Source organism: Bombus pascuorum, chromosome 4 (assembly GCF_905332965.1).
Source record: "Bombus pascuorum chromosome 4, iyBomPasc1.1, whole genome shotgun sequence".
Classification (NCBI taxonomy): Eukaryota; Metazoa; Arthropoda; class Insecta; order Hymenoptera; family Apidae; genus Bombus; species Bombus pascuorum.
In genome coordinates this window covers 3,130,131-3,146,275 of record NC_083491.1, presented here as the reverse complement: position 1 = coordinate 3,146,275, position 16,145 = coordinate 3,130,131, and the positions used below count along the sequence as shown (strand labels likewise).

General features: G+C 37.9%; 2 protein-coding genes and 2 long non-coding RNA genes across 5 annotated transcripts in view; 3 read left to right on the top strand and 1 right to left on the bottom strand.

Annotated features, from left to right (window-relative positions):
- The first annotated feature begins 393 nt into the window (after positions 1 to 393).
- Positions 394 to 1,395, top strand: LOC132906243 (protein transport protein Sec61 subunit gamma). The gene is made up of 4 exons (XM_060958248.1): positions 394 to 553; positions 855 to 961; positions 1,029 to 1,131; positions 1,204 to 1,395. The coding sequence occupies exons 2-4, from the start codon at positions 868 to 870 to the stop codon at positions 1,211 to 1,213; spliced, it is 207 nt and encodes a 68-aa protein (XP_060814231.1). The 5' UTR covers positions 394 to 553; positions 855 to 867; the 3' UTR covers positions 1,214 to 1,395.
- An 85-nt stretch (positions 1,396 to 1,480) lies between these two features.
- The window catches only part of LOC132906242 (activating transcription factor 3), a 29,352-nt gene continuing 14,687 nt past the window's right edge, over positions 1,481 to 16,145 (bottom strand). The window contains exons 2-4 of one of the 2 annotated variants that reach the window (XM_060958245.1): positions 6,190 to 6,451; positions 5,243 to 5,379; positions 1,481 to 4,655 (exon numbers count right to left, since the gene is read on the bottom strand). In XM_060958245.1, coding sequence (XP_060814228.1) covers positions 4,221 to 4,655; positions 5,243 to 5,379; positions 6,190 to 6,427 — 810 coding nt within the window. In that variant the 5' untranslated portion in view covers positions 6,428 to 6,451 and the 3' untranslated portion in view covers positions 1,481 to 4,220. The remainder of the gene's footprint in view (positions 4,656 to 5,242; positions 5,380 to 6,189; positions 6,452 to 16,145) is intronic. The other variant, XM_060958246.1, reaches the window with a different exon arrangement.
- On the top strand, positions 8,195 to 10,006 carry LOC132906244 (uncharacterized). The gene is made up of 2 exons (XR_009657951.1): positions 8,195 to 9,338; positions 9,392 to 10,006. It is a non-coding gene; the product is annotated as an uncharacterized LOC132906244 (long non-coding RNA).
- LOC132905762 (uncharacterized) lies at positions 11,803 to 13,231 on the top strand. The gene is made up of 2 exons (XR_009657854.1): positions 11,803 to 12,253; positions 12,482 to 13,231. It is a non-coding gene; the product is annotated as an uncharacterized LOC132905762 (long non-coding RNA).

Below are 16,145 nucleotides of genomic sequence, written 5' to 3'. Positions count from 1 at the left end.
TAGTGAATGTCGGGACTTGTTTGTATGATCGTGACCACTATTGTAGGAATCCTTAACAGACATTTCATAATTCGTAAGGTGTTCTCAAGTCAAATTATTCAATAAAAAGTTCATAATAAAATAAATTTCTTTATTTATGTATATTAAATTATGGATAATCAATATCATGCATTAACATTCCTTTATCTATCCTCTATTTAACGAAAACTGATTTATTTAGAAAAACTTTTTCTTCCGTATCATTTTTACTTTTCCTCTTGAGAAAGTTATGCGAATTCATGTGAATTATATTCATAAATTACTTATTCGTTGCTTTATTATTCAAATTACAATTTTTCAGAAAGTCATTCAGAAAGTTTTTATAAATTTGAATAATTATAAATTCCCGCTGTAGTTCTTCAATTCCAACGTCAGTGACTAGGAAGTGACGTTCCTACAGCGTATTGTCCACGTAGCGCCTCAACTTCTGACGAGCGCAGTTTTTTATACGTATACCGTATACGCGGTATACGTCAAATAACACTTTGTGAATCGTCCTCCATTACTACACAACGTGAGTACAATGTTTTGGAGACCAACTTTCCGATTTTTTTAAAAGAAACTAAGAAAAATATTAACAATACGCTAGAGAACATTTGTTATAACCTATAAATCAAATTCTATTATTAAGGAAGTCAAAATTGAATATATATAATTTATCTAGTTCAAGTGAGATATAACAAATTATTAGGCGTACTATATATTCAAAAGCATATGTAATTTGCACATCTATTGGTTTGTTCTATTTATAAAAATCGGGCGTAACTGTCACTTGCTCAATGTGTTGCTTCGTTACACGTACATTTTACTTTCAGTTGCACAAACATAATGGATCAAGTGAAGAAACTCACCGAACCTGGACGTCAATTCGCGAAAGACAGTATTCGTCTTATTAAACGATGCACGAAGCCTGACAGAAAGGGTAGGTTTTTAATAAAGTTGATTGACAAATGAGCTTCAACTGTAACTTATTGTACGATGATTTTTAGAATTTCAGAAAATTGCCATTGCCACTGCCATTGGTTTTTGTGTAATGGGATTTATAGGATTTTTTGTTAAATTAATCCATATTCCAATTAATAACATCATCGTGTAAGTAGATTTGGTTGTATACTCTTTACATTTATTTAAATAATTATATTTATATATCTTTTTTCTTTTTAGGGGTTCATAAGCTCCACGCTAAATAGGTACAATTAAGATCTAATAAGATTATTTTCACTGTTTTCCTCTATTATGTATCTTTATTTATAAGGTAAAATTATGTATTTTGTTTCGAATTGATTGTGATTGAGACATGAGAATGTGTGTGTATAATATTAATATTGAATTTTCTAATAAAATGTGTGTATAATATTCTTACTGTTTGTACTTTTTTAACATTTAGACTTTTCTTTTAAAACTTATGGAGTAACTTGAAGCAAAAATAAACATTAGATGATTAGTATCGAAGGCACTTTTATTTGAAGAATAAAATTTTCCCTTAGGGGTTACAACGATAAGATTTTGTCAGCCATTTTTCTAGTTTCAATTCGATGCATTTCTTCTAAGAAAAAATAGCTGTCGCATGGAAAACCACGGCCAGGTACTCAGTAATAAAAAGACAATAGTACGATTTTGTTACAATGAATAAAATCCTATATACTGTTTGCTATTGGTTATTAAAGTTATTCTGCACTTATTCTCTAGAAAGACTTCATTTTTAATATACTTTACTAAGAAGACAACCAACCTATAGGCCAGATACTATAAGCGACTGTATCTGGGATTTTAATAATGGCAGTATATATTGGATAGCAAACGTAATTATATGAAAATACACTCTATATTTTGTTTTAAAGAATCGTCAATTTTGTCCGTGATTTTTTGACAAATGTATGTGTATATCTATATTCCGTAAACACAATCGGAATATTTTTCATTTAAAATAAAATGCAATACTTTCGAACAGTCTGCATATTAAAATCGATTGTGCATTTTTAGCATGTTAATGATAATTATTTCGACTATTTTCGGATTCTTTTCTAAATGTGTCAACGATAGAAAAATCTCGTATATAAATATAAACTCTGTTTCAATATATCTGATATACTATTACTTTCAGAACTCTGCATTAGTAAATAGACATCGATAATATACGCTTAACATGTGTATTAAACTATTAAATACTCTTTTCGGGCAACTTAATAAAATTTATATAAAAAGCAAATATATATAATATCTATACATGTATATATATATATATATGTAGCACCACACGTGTGACTGTTACGTGTTCGTCCTATGCGTAAAAAAAAAAGAAATCATTCTTAATGCTCGTGGACGCTTTTTTCTTAATCTCGTGAAAGAAGAACAAGAGGAAGACTTTGTCTCACTTCCGCTTTATGAAGTGTAAGGAAAATCTTCTCTTTCGTTAGATCAATCGGCGGTAACATTCCGAATGAATGAAAAGCATCTTTTAGTCCGTGGACACGAAAAAGCGTTTCACTATATAAAGTAGCTTTCGGCTAAGAATTAAACTAGCTTCCGTACATTGCAAGAACGCGTAAGCGTAGCCCAGAGTGCGTTTACTAATTTCTTTTCACCGATAATCTTGTTATAAAGAAACAAAAATATTCTCTGATCGATATTTCTGATGGTTCTTTGGCATTCCTCCTTGTCGCTATTACATATACATTCGTGTATTAAAAATTTTAACGATTACGAACGATCAGAGTTGTAATATAAAAGAAAATTAGGTTATAACAAATTTTTCCACGCAAACGCACTGAGGGAGGGTAACTACCCACGAAATTGAGGTATGTCGTTCGATCATTGTCATTAATCGTCATGTATATCGTGTTTTCGTTAACTGTTAATGACGCATACGTGTTTGACATGTGCGTGTCTGCGAGTGTAAATACAATAACATACGTAAACTGTATAAAATATGCACGTTTCACAGTATTAAATATATCGTTTTCGATTATTCGTATAATTATAAGTATCCTTTGAGAACGCGTCTCGTAATCGCGTCCCAATGCACGTGAGATAGTCGTAATCAATATCAGAGGACTTATTTTATGCTGAGTTACAAATTATACTTTTCTGTTCTCACTGGTGAATCGAGATGTCGCGTAAAAAACAACGGCACTTGACGCGAACCGCCATTTGTAAAAGAAATTCTCGACTCTTACCTAAAGCAACGAAACGCCTTTGCGATGCTCAATCGTTTTTACTATATCATGTTCACAATCCATAAGTATTTTTGTTTAGAAAACAATCATACAATACGGTGAAGAATAAAATAAGAATTTATAATCTCTCTTTGTATAACGTTCGATACAAATATATCGATATCGACGAATCGAGTATCGCAAAGGTGATTCGTTTCTATCTTACATTTATCGATTACATTAATTATACCTTAGAATGTCACAGTACTTATGTTCAAGGAATCGGTTACTTATTTTCAAGAAAGGGTTACTTTCAAGGAATGTCTTCAAGCGTTCTCCATCGAACGCTTCGAGTATAAAGGGACATATTAAAAAAAGAAAGAAGAAGAAGAAAACAGGGTGAAAGGAGAAGACAGGAGCGCACCATTATTACAGTAATCAACTTACGAACTACAGACTTGCGATTAACAGAGAAGGGAGATCCAGAAGATTCGGTCTACCGGAAGTACTAAGAAAGAGATCAGGGTCGTTTCTTGTAATAATCTACTAACTAATAATGTCGATGGCTAATGAAATGACAAATGATAAGTTATAGTTACAGATTTCTTCTTTATAATTTTACAATTTTTTCCGCAAATAAAATAATCGAATAATCTCTAATTTATAAAATTTCCTTTATAAATTACAGATGAAAAGCAATTTTGGTATTGATAATTTGTAACTTGTGACTTTTAATATCCTTCTAATGATACTAGTTCAGTAGGATGCAAAAGGACCCAGAATAATCTCAGAATCTCGTTCAAAACTCCTAAATCGTTTTCAAGACGACGTTTCCACTAACCGACATAGGTATTTCCGCTTTCTTGCGTCTTCTTGGAATGCATACACGACTGTTCTTTCATCGTTAGACGATCCTAGATTCTTAACCGATCAATGCACCATATTCGTCAACCGGTAAACCGAATCTTCGCAAGGACTACTCCTGAAAATGGCGCGGTAGACGTTTTTAGAACGTCGATAAAGCTACTAAACCGTACAACCAGCGTTTGAAGTCGGCACGAAGGGACTCTCTTGTCGATAAAAGTCACCCTCGTACTCTTCCACCTTTACCGGATATTCCGTCACACAGTTTTGAGGCTGATTCAATGCTGGTGGAGGCTGCACAAAGTTTTCCTGGTAACTAGGCAGCTGCAAAGGTTCCGCAAACTGTTGATACGAGGTATCCGTGCCACCTTGCTTCAAACAAGTTGGTCCATGGAGGCTCAACATGTCTACTAGCCTGCGCCTTTGCGTTTCCAGCTCCTGAATCTGCGACTTCAGGTCGTGGTTCTGCGTTTCGAGGATCTCTGATTCCTGCACCAAGGTCACTGTCTTCTCGCGTTTCTTCAATCGACATTTGGTAGCGGCTATCTTGTTCCTCTCGCGTCTCCTTCGGCGCCTTTCCTCGTCCTCTGGTGTTAGCTACAAAAATTTTAGATCTCTAAGAACCATTCTAATCTTGTCTTATCGTTAGAAATCTTTTTAATACAGCAATGTGCAAAAGCTTTAGGCTATTTAGGATAACGACCTCGCAATAGCAATTGATATTTCTAGGAAATATTTCCATTTGACGTTAAGAACAACTTAAGGTTTTAAGCTTAACTCTTTAAATATTTTCTTTATCTTGCTACAGGTTAATCAATATTTCTGATTGAATTATTAATCCTTAAATTAAATATTTCTTAAGAAGTAATGTAATCTTAATTAATTAATGTAATCTTTACATTAATTTCTAAAAGCAAAGCATCTTCGTTTACCAAGTAGCTTGAGAGTTTTGCACAGTACTTCATACATTTATAAGGAACAGCTGTATGAAAGTAATTTATTTTATGGTGTAGCGTTTGAGTTCTTGATGAGAGCAGTAACTGATAGAGAACTGGATGGAATGAATATATCCGGTCTGACTTGAAAACCCGTGAAATCGATGAAACGGCGACTTACAGCGCGGATCGCCCAACATCACGACTGCTTTATCGTATTAACGAGAACAGTATGTGAAGGTTTCTTACTCCACCGCGGTTGTTGTTGTTGCTCGCTTCCTCTTCTTCCTCGTCGTCCGCGCTCCCGTCTTCCTTCTTCGTCTTCTTTTTCGTATCGTCCCCGGTCCCGTTGGCTCTCCTTTTTGTTTGCAGCGTCAACTTCAATCCTGTGACGTTCAAATACCGGTTAATCGCCTAAATCATTACTAAAAACGATAATATAAGGCTTTTGGAATATAAAGTATCTCTCACCAAAGTATTCTCAACGAGCGTTCGTCCGATCAATGTATCATTGTCAATATTTGAAGTTCTCAACATTATCGTACGTAAAAGCCAGCGCAATGTTGAGAACTTTAGGTATTGACAATAATATCGATCGTCTGAACGTTTCTTCGATCTTTCTGCTTTTTTCCGGTCATTCCTAAAAATCTATCAAACGAAAATGTTTTGTTTTTACGAATATGACTCTCTGACTTTGTCGACAATTTCTTTTCTGCAATTTTCTGCGATCTGTATTTTTGCATTATCTGCCGTTCCGCTTTAAACATCGCGAACAACTCATTTTCGTTTTCTGACTCGCACCTTCCTGACGGCCTATTTTTTAAATCTTTCCATCGTATGTTTTATAACGCAAGGTAATTTTGATCTCAAGCCTATTTGCTCGAGTATCTGCACAAAATTTGCAAACCAGAGGAAGACAGCAACCAAGTAGCATCACGAAGGAAATATCTAAAGATCCTTAAAAATACGATTAATTATCGTTATTAAGATTACGATCGTAGAAAGTGTAAGACTTTCTGCACGGTACTGTCCCTACTACCATTTTGTCCCTAGAAAACCAGAATCGCTACCGAATCCCGGATAACCTTGAATACATAGCGAGTTTCGACGGTAAAAGAAAAGAAGAAGAGCAAGAAATTCGGCAACAAGAGAGGACCCTGTAGGATATATTATCAAGGCCACCACCGGATGGCTACCTTCTTTAATGAGCTGACTACAGGTGTGCTGAACGCTCGGTGGGCTCGGCTCACCGCTACTAGTCGAATCCGTACGGTCCCTGCTCCTCTCGTTCGTGTAACCCTCGAAGGGATTGGTCATGGCGATTAGGGAGTTTACGATTTCCGGTGTCCTTGGTGTGACCTCGGCCGCCGCGACACCGAGAAGACCCGCGGCAGCCGTCGGACTAGGGTTCACGTTCAGATTCAGGTTGTACATGGTCGATTTAGATTACCATTTAACCTGGAACAAGAACAGAGATTAAGAGTGCGGATGTGCGGTTTGATGGTTCGAGCTGGTTGGAAGCGAACCAAGTCTCTTTGTGGCATTCGAGTTTCCGATAGCGTTGTGTTTCGACGAAATCCACGAGTATACTAATTTGTCGAATGCTTAGAGAAGGCTATGAAATGGATACGTATCGGTTTCGTTATAATCCGCAAAATGATTTCGAAAATTTGTTAATCACGTTGTTAAAGTTTATTCTTCGTATCGATTCTAGATCCTATCGAACGATTAACAAGGAACAAGGACAGAATGCAGATTTCAGAATTTCCTTCCTCTCTTTGCTAATCGTAAACAATCGTGAAATAATTCGAAGCAGTTCTTTTTAATAAACGTTACTTGTGTATGTAGAGCTTATCGCAGGATCTTATGGCGTTAACGACTCTGCTCGTTCTTTAAATAATTATTTCCGTCGGAAACAAAAGAAAAGCAATCTTTTCTCACGCTCGATCGACAAACAAGTCCGCCGGTCTTGTTGTAATTTCGTGGAATTATTCAATGGAATAATTGAAAAATAAAGAGAACGAGGAGAATACTTATGAAATACAAAAATATAGAAATCAGATCCGATTGTTTCTCATTTCTGTCTGGTTTATCTTTGATCGAATGTATTTCCAGAGAGAGAGAGAGAGAGAGAGAGAGAGTTTTGGCAAAAATGAAACGAAATCTCAACAGATCGCGGCTACGTCCTTTCTACGACTCTCTGGGGAATTTCGAACGTCTGATAACTGCAACATCCTTGATTGCGGTTTTTCCCGGGCTTCCAATTAATTAGAAAAGAACGGAGGTAACGGAAACTTGCCATTATCTTGAAAGGTTTTTACGATCGAATTGATTATTAATTTAACACAGTCGAATGTACATAGGATTTCCATTATCTGTCATGATATATACAAACGAACACATATACCACGCAAAATCTATCTTTGTATCGTGGAATTTTATATACAATGCGCTTTGTACGAGTTACTATACTTTTTCTTTTTTACATAATTAATAACCTTGAATATATAGCGAGTTTCGTCGGTAAAAGAAAAGAAGAAGAGCAAGAAATTCGGCAACAAGAGAAGACCCTGTAGGATATATTATCATAATTCTTTTTTCATATACTTTACGTATATTATTAGGAAATTTACGTTCATGAATTTTTTCAAACGTTTCGGACGAGTTATTCTGGACATTTTTTTAACGATTTCTAATTTTTCTTCGAAATTAATGTGACAAAAATTATTAAAGACTCGCGATCTCTTTTTCCTCGTTTTACGATTATGAGCTTTTTGGAAAAATGATTCAAAGTATCCGAACTCAGGATGCAACGCTCGAGAAACAGATATATTCGCGGTCTACACGTGTAAACGTTAAGAGTTTAACAAACAACGTGACTCGTGGATACATGGAAAAGTAAAATAATAGTTGGTTAATTTGTAGAAACGAATTAGCATATTTCCACGCGCGTTGAGCGACGATTCAACGATGATTTACTGGAGCTAACTGGATCTCTATTCCCCTTATTGTGCAGTCTTCTTTCCGGGGAACGAGAAGTTTATTGATACGTCCTTGAAAGCGTGGCTATTGAGCTCGAATCAATGCGGGAACAAAGAGGAATTCAAACCGAATCGCGAAACGTTGATAACGAAACCGGAAGCTGAGGATCCTTATCGATTAGCTGAAGCGCGACCAGTTTTCGATCAGCTGTCGGAGGATACAGTATTTTAACTCGACGTTCATCTTGAATCGCGCTGAAAATTCTTAATTAAGAAATTTCTAAAAGTCAGGAAATATTCGCAAACCTATGTAAGACAAATATAGGTTCGAACACGAGAAACGTGCAAATAGGAAAAAATTATCTCCGAATCACGTCAACTCGCACAAACTTCGTCGCAGCAAGTGATTTTAGTTTTAGTTTCTAAGCTAAAACTCATATTCCTAAACAATCAGGTAAATGCAAAGAGAATGCGAAGCAAAAACGTCTACAAACCTGGTCGCAGGAAGTTCTAAAGCGAAATGGATTCGCGCCTCGTTTCAGCTCGCATATCCTCAAAAAGTTTCAGTTCTGCTGCTCGTTATCTCGGCCACAGAACCTGTCACTTTCCGGTAACCTTTCCAGAGGCAGAGCACGCTTACGTAACACGATTCGCAAAAATAACGAGGCACAGAAGCGGCTCGCAGGACGCGCGAAAATCCATCGTTGCGTGGAGGCGGAAAGGAGGCGGACGAAGAAGAAGAGGAGGACAGGAAGGGGAACGTTAAAAGCTTGTCAAACGGCCGTCAAAAATACATTTTGACGCGCGGACGGCCCCGCGTCGTGTGTCTGGCGTGTCCTCTAAAACGAAACGCGTCCTCCAGCGGAGGTTTGTTTTCGAGCGTCGAATTCTTCGGCCACCGGCTCGTTTCCAGTTGCTCAACCTCCTCTCCACAACGCACGAGGATCCTCCCTCTACCTCCAACGTTTCTGCCTCTCGTTTTGTGAGAGTGCCAGTTCGATGCACGAGAGTATGAAAGACCATAAGATGGAACAGAGAGGGAAATAACGCCGCGTTTCGTAAGAATTTTATCGTTCCGTATTCGGAGCCTAATGCCCTTGCAACTCCTCCTTCGCAACCTTCTACGGTTTCTTCGCCGCTCCACCATCTTCCAAGTGGTCCTCGCGGGCCTTCTCGGCCTGGCATCCGCCGACCAAAAAGTCCACTTCCTCGGACCGGATCTGGTCTCCTACGGATTCGTCGGTCTGTGGCCAAACCAGCCGAGCAACGTATATACCCACTGACCTATATGCTGCCGCGGGAAAACGAGTCAGGGATACACGAGCCACTCAGAAGTCACGTCGAACAGCTTGAAACATCGAAAGGTAGAAGAAAGAAAGTGACAGCTACATTCTTATGGAAATTCGTAATTTTTCAGAGTACAATTGAAACGGTAGGATCTCGGTGGAAGATCGTTTCGCCCGTCGACTGTTACAGAAAACATTGTACGGATATTTTATACATCTCTTCGTTTCTTATCTTCTGATTTCCTATAAACGCGTAAAAACTTTGAATTTCCCGCGATCTATCTCGTCTGCTTGCTACGGACGAACTTACGAACGAAGGTGAGCGATTTTAATTTTTAAGAATCCAACTATCCATTGTGTTTCTTTTAACGAGAAGATAAAAGCCAGAAATGCAGGAAACAAAGGACGACGGTTTCACGAATGACAAACGAGTGTGTGGGTCTAATTTCCTCTTGTCATTTTCCCTCGCGTATTTATTCACACCGATTAAACGGGAAGATGATAGAGAGGATGTGGAGGAATCCAGCGAATCGAGGCCACGAAGCGGAAGGAGGAAGAACGCTTAGATTTTGAAATTGAGCTCTACGAAAATAGTCGGCCGAGTGGAATCGCGAAACAAAGCGATACATTCTGCGCGTTACGCCCGAATTTCCATTAATTAACTACTTCTACCTACGTATGTATCTCTTTTTCCATTTTTACATTCCAATCAGAGTTAAATAAATGTAAAAACAATCTTCGCCGAATGCTGCTTCCCGAGACATAGTTATTTTTCTTTCGTCTTCTTCAGCGTTTTAATATACAACGTTAAAAATTGTTAAGAAAAATTATAACGAGGAGTATATTTCTCTAAATGTTTATTTTTCTTGTCGTTTAGTTATTTATTAGAAGACACTAAAATATTCTACGATTCTCTCTTCCTATTTTTTTTTTTTTTTTTTATTATACTGATATATTTTTGCAAGAGAATTTCAAGCGTTCCAAGAATCTATCTCGTGATGTAAAAATATCTGCACAATACGATATTATGACACGAAAGACATAGAAATCTTTCTTTAAATTACGTCAAGTACTCGATTCGTTTAACCAAAATGCTACTTCAAATAATCGATGCTAATTAATCTTCGTTCCGGTTACGTTCGTTCTACGATTTTCCAGCTGTCGGAAAGCTTTCTTTTCTCGCTTTATTATTCCACTCCAAGAAGAAGTGTCAAAGAAGAAGAAGAAGTTAAAGAAGAAATATCGAAATTCAGTAACAGATATAATATCAGACTCAACAACCACCAAAACCCATTAGTTATCCAATTACTTGACACGACGGATTAGATCCGCAGACTAAAAAGACAATAGCCTTTAGATTTAAGTATTAGATTCAATTAGAATCAAACGTACTATAAACTCTTATAATCCAAGTTACAGTACCACGCCAAAATAATTTACTTATAATTCTCAATGAGAATCGATTGTTGCAAATAAAAAAAAAAAAAATTATTCCACTGCGTCCTCAAAAATCTATCGTATATAGATATATAGCGTGAAATTTCGCTGTAATTTTAAAATAACTACATCCGACAGATATCAGATACTATCGGACGATAAAAATTTCAGAAATTAGAACGCACAAGATTTATTTCAAAGGTTTTAAGATCCTTAACGAATTTCCATCGAAAGTTAAAAAAAAAAAAAGAAAAAATGGAGAACCAAAGATGCAACAGAAGGCTGTAACGATCGGTAAAAATCGTTCTGCAAACTCTTGAAAATAATCGGTCGAGTGCAACACACCGATCGAATACGTAATCGGTGCGCGCTTATGTAAAGCTCGAGGGGCGATGCAACAGATTGAAATAATAATCGAAGAACCGAGTTTGTTTGAATGGAAACAGGTGTCCGATCGAAGCCGTCGCCGTTGCACGCTGTTATAAAACGTATAAATAGAAACCGTTTGATTTTGATGTATGCCACGAACAACTCGGTATTCGGCCGATCTCCCGCCGAAACATTTTCGGGAGACAATGCTTTCGATTGTTGCCACGCGGCAAGTTTCTTCGAAAACCCTTCCTCCGGCCATTTGACTTTCGTCGATAATCCTCGCTAAATCCTTGCCACGTTATAAATCGCGTTCAACTGTTTTTGAAACGCCAGCCAAATATACGAAGAGAATCTGATAAAAGCGAAGAATTATCAAACAGTTAGATAAAAACTTGGGAAAAGAGATGGTTGACATTGAAATACACTGTACGATACACCTAATAAAAGCGAAGAACATGAAACGTATTATTTAAAAGCCAACTCTCAGCTTCTATTCCCAAATAGCATCAAATTCAAATCATCGGTTCTAAATTTATAAAATCATGTACAGACAAATACGACGAAAGGAGGAAAATTGAAATGATAATATTCTAAATTTAAAACTCCGCACCAACTTCCAAAGCAACTGGCGATGCATCAAAATCCACGATGAATCCGGTCGAGGCGCGCTTCGAACGCTGCAGAATTTATAAGCGCCATTATTATTTCGTCTCGTCAAGGTGCGGACTATTCGTAGAGCGTGGCCTAATAATAAGCTCACTTCCGATTCATAGAGCGCCGCGAGTGTATTATGCGCTTGTCGCGCGTCAGCTTCCACGGACAAGCCGCCTTTCCCTCTTTCTGTACCAGAAATCTTATCGATTTTATCTTCGACTGCCAGCGAGGAGCGCGGAGAAGGGCACGTAGTGGACAGATGAGCCATTGTTGTCTTCTGGATTCGTCGTGTTCGCGTCCAAGGTACGTTACAAACGAGGGGAGTTGAAAGGCTTTGGGATGAAGATAACCAGTCGTCGAACGTGTTTACGGCAATTGATCCCGACGTCGATGATGGTTCGTGGAACTGTCGTTTGGCTTGAGAGGCGAAATTGGGGAGGTACACGTGTTTGAAGAAGTTCCGTGGCTCTTTAACGGCCAGTGATTTACGAATACGAAAGAAAAGGCCACTCGAGCTTTCGAGAGGAAAGGTATATGTTAAAAATTGATAAAGTTTGCTTTACGTGGTGCGGATGATCTCGAGATGAAATCGAGATCTATTCGAGACGTTTTCCAAATGAAAATCTCGTTGAAGGAACGAGGCATGTACACAGAGCATGTACGTTCTAAAGCGAAGATCGCGAGATTTAATTTGAAATATATTACATGGTGGGAAAATAGGGTGTACGTTGATAAGCTTTTCCTGTTCTGTACATTAGGTTCAACGAGGAAGATTTAGGAAACAGAAGTAGACGGAGCGGCTCAAAATTCGATATTTCTTCTTCTATCGTAATCCGAAGAACACGATGCAAAACGAAGATTTAGGAATAGGAAATATTTCAAGGAAAAACACAAAATTATCGGGCGGGCAAATTTTTAGAAACTACCAAATCTTCCAGCTACATAGCGGTAGAGTAAATCTTCGATAATCCGAACGTGTCATTCTCGAACGTGACTTATTATCTTCCACCGTCGCTCGAATCGATATCTCTAGCTACAGGCACAAATCCGAAGATCTTCGTCGAACAGGAAAAAGATATTTTGAAAAACAATCGTGAAGATAAATATCGATAAATCATTGAAAAGATAGAGTCAAAAATAGTAACTGGAAAAATAATGCTAAAAATGTAACCGATATCGCTAAAATATTCAGAAGTCTGTTTAAGAATATTTATAAGTAAAAAAAATTCACGAAAGCGTTCGAGAGACACGTATAAAGAACGTATGCAAATTTCAGGCCAGTTTCGAGCGAACTGCAGCTCCTTTTCTCTTAATTATTTCGCATTTGTAGAGATTATTTAAGAGCCGAACACTTTTTCCAACGTCTACAAAAGAGATATAGTTGCAATTAAATGTAATTATTAAAATTCAACGAGCGAAACTTCTCCATTTTATTTTGTTTATGATGTTTATTCGTATCTCGTATATTTATCTGCTACATTTCATTCGGATTAAACGACCTAACTTTCTCCATATTATTTTTTTCATTCCTATTTATATTCTCGCAAATTTGTTTCTTGCGTTTCAACGATTGCACAACTCCGATTTTCTTTCTTTTCTTTTTTTTTTTTCTTAATTAATTCATCTTTAAAATTGCATCTGGTCTGTCTTCAAGTTCTGCGTTATCTGACAAGTCTGAAAACTATTCTCACAGTTAACCTCCTTCTAATCGCTCCTTTCATGGTATCTCTGACGATTGCTACGTTATAGATATAAATGGTTTTCCATTGAGTTCTCTCATCTTCTGTAACCTTCTTCCTTAACCTTCTTTCGGAGAGATCTAATAAATTAAGACTATAACGTGCACGTTCTACAGCCGTGCACCTATTTATCTTCTAAACTTATACTAAACGCGGCAGAACAAATGGTGGGCCATTTATTAGCAACCTATTCCAAGGTCTGTTGCGTAATATTTAAGGAATTGTCATATGTTGGAAAGATAAACGTTGGTTTCACAGAGAATTCGCGAACAGAGATCAAAGAAAATATGGAAGAAAGAAATTTCTGCGTTCTTTGACGAGAACCAGGTATTATCGATGATTTTCCACGGAGCTTAAGCAAAGCGTACGATGCATCGAAGCAGCACGTAACGAGCACGAGTCATAAATACACCAGGAACGATATATATCGAAGGTGCCCCCCCTTTGCCTCAAAAGCGGCGAGACGCGCCGAAAATCCTGGCTACGCGCGATCGTCTTTCGCGTGTACGGGACCCAGCTGCCAATTAATCTTTCCACGATCCTCTGGTCGACTCGTTTTCCTTCCAACATGTGCCACGGTTCTCACCCTAAATCCCGTCGCGCGTGACGAAACTTCCACGCGCCAAGTTCCGAGCCTTTTAATTTGGACGGGAAAGAAATTCAAACGACGAATAAAGAGTCTACTAATTACGGTGAATTCGAGGTCGTTTTGTATTTTTACGCGTGATACACGTGAAAACAGTTGCAGCGTTAATAAGAAGAAGACGACAAATATACAAGATCTTTTCGAAAAAAAAATATACGATTAAAAAAGATTCTCTTTACGTCCTAGCGTGGCACGAAATATTTCCTTCGATCTCAAATTTACGACAAACTTGCTTCAAAAAGAAGCCAAAATGGAGTGCAAATATCCTTGGTGTTTAAATAAATACCGATCGTCCAAGTGAGTTTTGCAATATTACGTAATTATTCTGCGTTCCACCATTGCCACACGATGTAACGATAACACGAAAGAAGTCTTATGGTGGCTTGTCGAAAGTCTCGGTAAAGGAAGATCTCGTGTATGTAGATGAACGGGACGAGGAAAGAGATGTTGAGAAATCTGTCTCTAGCGAGAGAGCGAGAGAGCTTGCGCAACCGGTGCCCATCTGGCCAGAAAGCTTTTATCGTGCTTTTTCGGTACGGTCGTCGACATAAGCGTGGGCAGCCTAATTCCTACGGCTGTCGTTTCTGCAACATACGCGTTCGACCGCCAATAGACAGAACAGACGACCATCGGGACGACCCCTTCCATCCATCGAAATCCCATGAAACTCCTACGAAACATGCGACCAGCCCACGAGTTTACGAGCGACTCGATTCCCTGGAACCGTGGAAACCAGCCTCCAAACAGCCAGGAAAAAAGACGTCGAGAGAGAAACAGAGAGAAAAAGATCGAAACGAAGGGTTGTGAAAGCGAAGAACGTGAGAATTGGACAAATTTGAATGTTCGGCAGCGTAGGAGCGCCCAAGTTCGAGAATCAAAGGGTTGGAAAACGCGCGACACCGGCTACTTGGATATTTAAAAATTTGAACCTACGACCCGGGGAACGTAGAACCTGAAAACCTTGGAATCTGTGATCTCGCAAGTGTAAAAATTTGTAACTATGAAAATTTCAATCTGGAGAGTATGAGAGTCCAAGAGTCCGCGATACGTTGAAAGACTGTGAGAATAAGTAAGCAGAAGATCGAAATGTTTGGAAGTTCCATTAACAGGAGACAGTGTGACGTGCAACAGACAAGATTCGAGTCTGTTTTTGATGGAATCATCTGCTATAATAATAAACCTAACAGCGTCTTGGTAAATCAGGCTTTTCATTGCTAAGCTCTGAGAGAGCTTATACATAGAAGACCACTGTATTTTACAAAATTCTTCTCGAAACTGCACGGTATAACTGCACGATATCGTACGTGCATCCATGCCCAATGGATTAACTTTATAAACGATAAAAAATTTTATTCCGATAAAAAGGCTGGAAATTGATAAAAACAGACAGCATGTTCGATCTTCTTTAACTTTACGACTACATGATAGTACAACTAACGAAACTATAACGATAACAAAACGTAAAAAGATACTATTTTATTAGCGGTATTTGCGATTAATAGAAGATATTGCGGCAGGTATAAATCAGAATCAAGGGAATTAGGAATGCCACTGTAATACTTCCAATTTTCCACGCCCAATTAATCCAATCATCAAAGTATCGCTTGCCAACCTAACGTTCCAAGAGGTTCTTTCAACAGATTCTCGAATACAGCTACATCGTTACAACAACTCTGTGTCGCTGTTTATTATTTCAGCCACGCAAGCAAAAGAATAATTAGACAAATACAGACGACGTTATCGAGAATCGCGGAATAAGTAGAAGAATTATCCTGCGATCATCTACCTGGCAGTATACAACAGACATATAAATACGGGTGAAATTGAAAGACCCGCATCGATTATTATTATGAATTATAATTATCGTATCTCGTAGGTGAACAAAATTCAAGTGGCAAAGAATTATATACTCGAATTCATCGTTGCAATAGAACGATCTCGAGATAGCTATCTCGAGATGGACGTTTCAACGTCTAAATTCTGTTCAGCGGCAATTTCCACCGGTTTACGAGTCTCATTTTCATAAACATTCAGCCA

Excerpts from the sequence above, each read along its gene's own strand:
- LOC132906243 (XM_060958248.1), top strand. The coding sequence starts at position 868 with ATGGATCAAGTGAAGAAACTCACCGAACCTGGACGTCAATTCGCGAAA. Across the intron at positions 962-1,028 it reads CACGAAGCCTGACAGAAAGG|AATTTCAGAAAATTGCCATT; the intron begins GTAGGTTTTTAA and ends GATGATTTTTAG.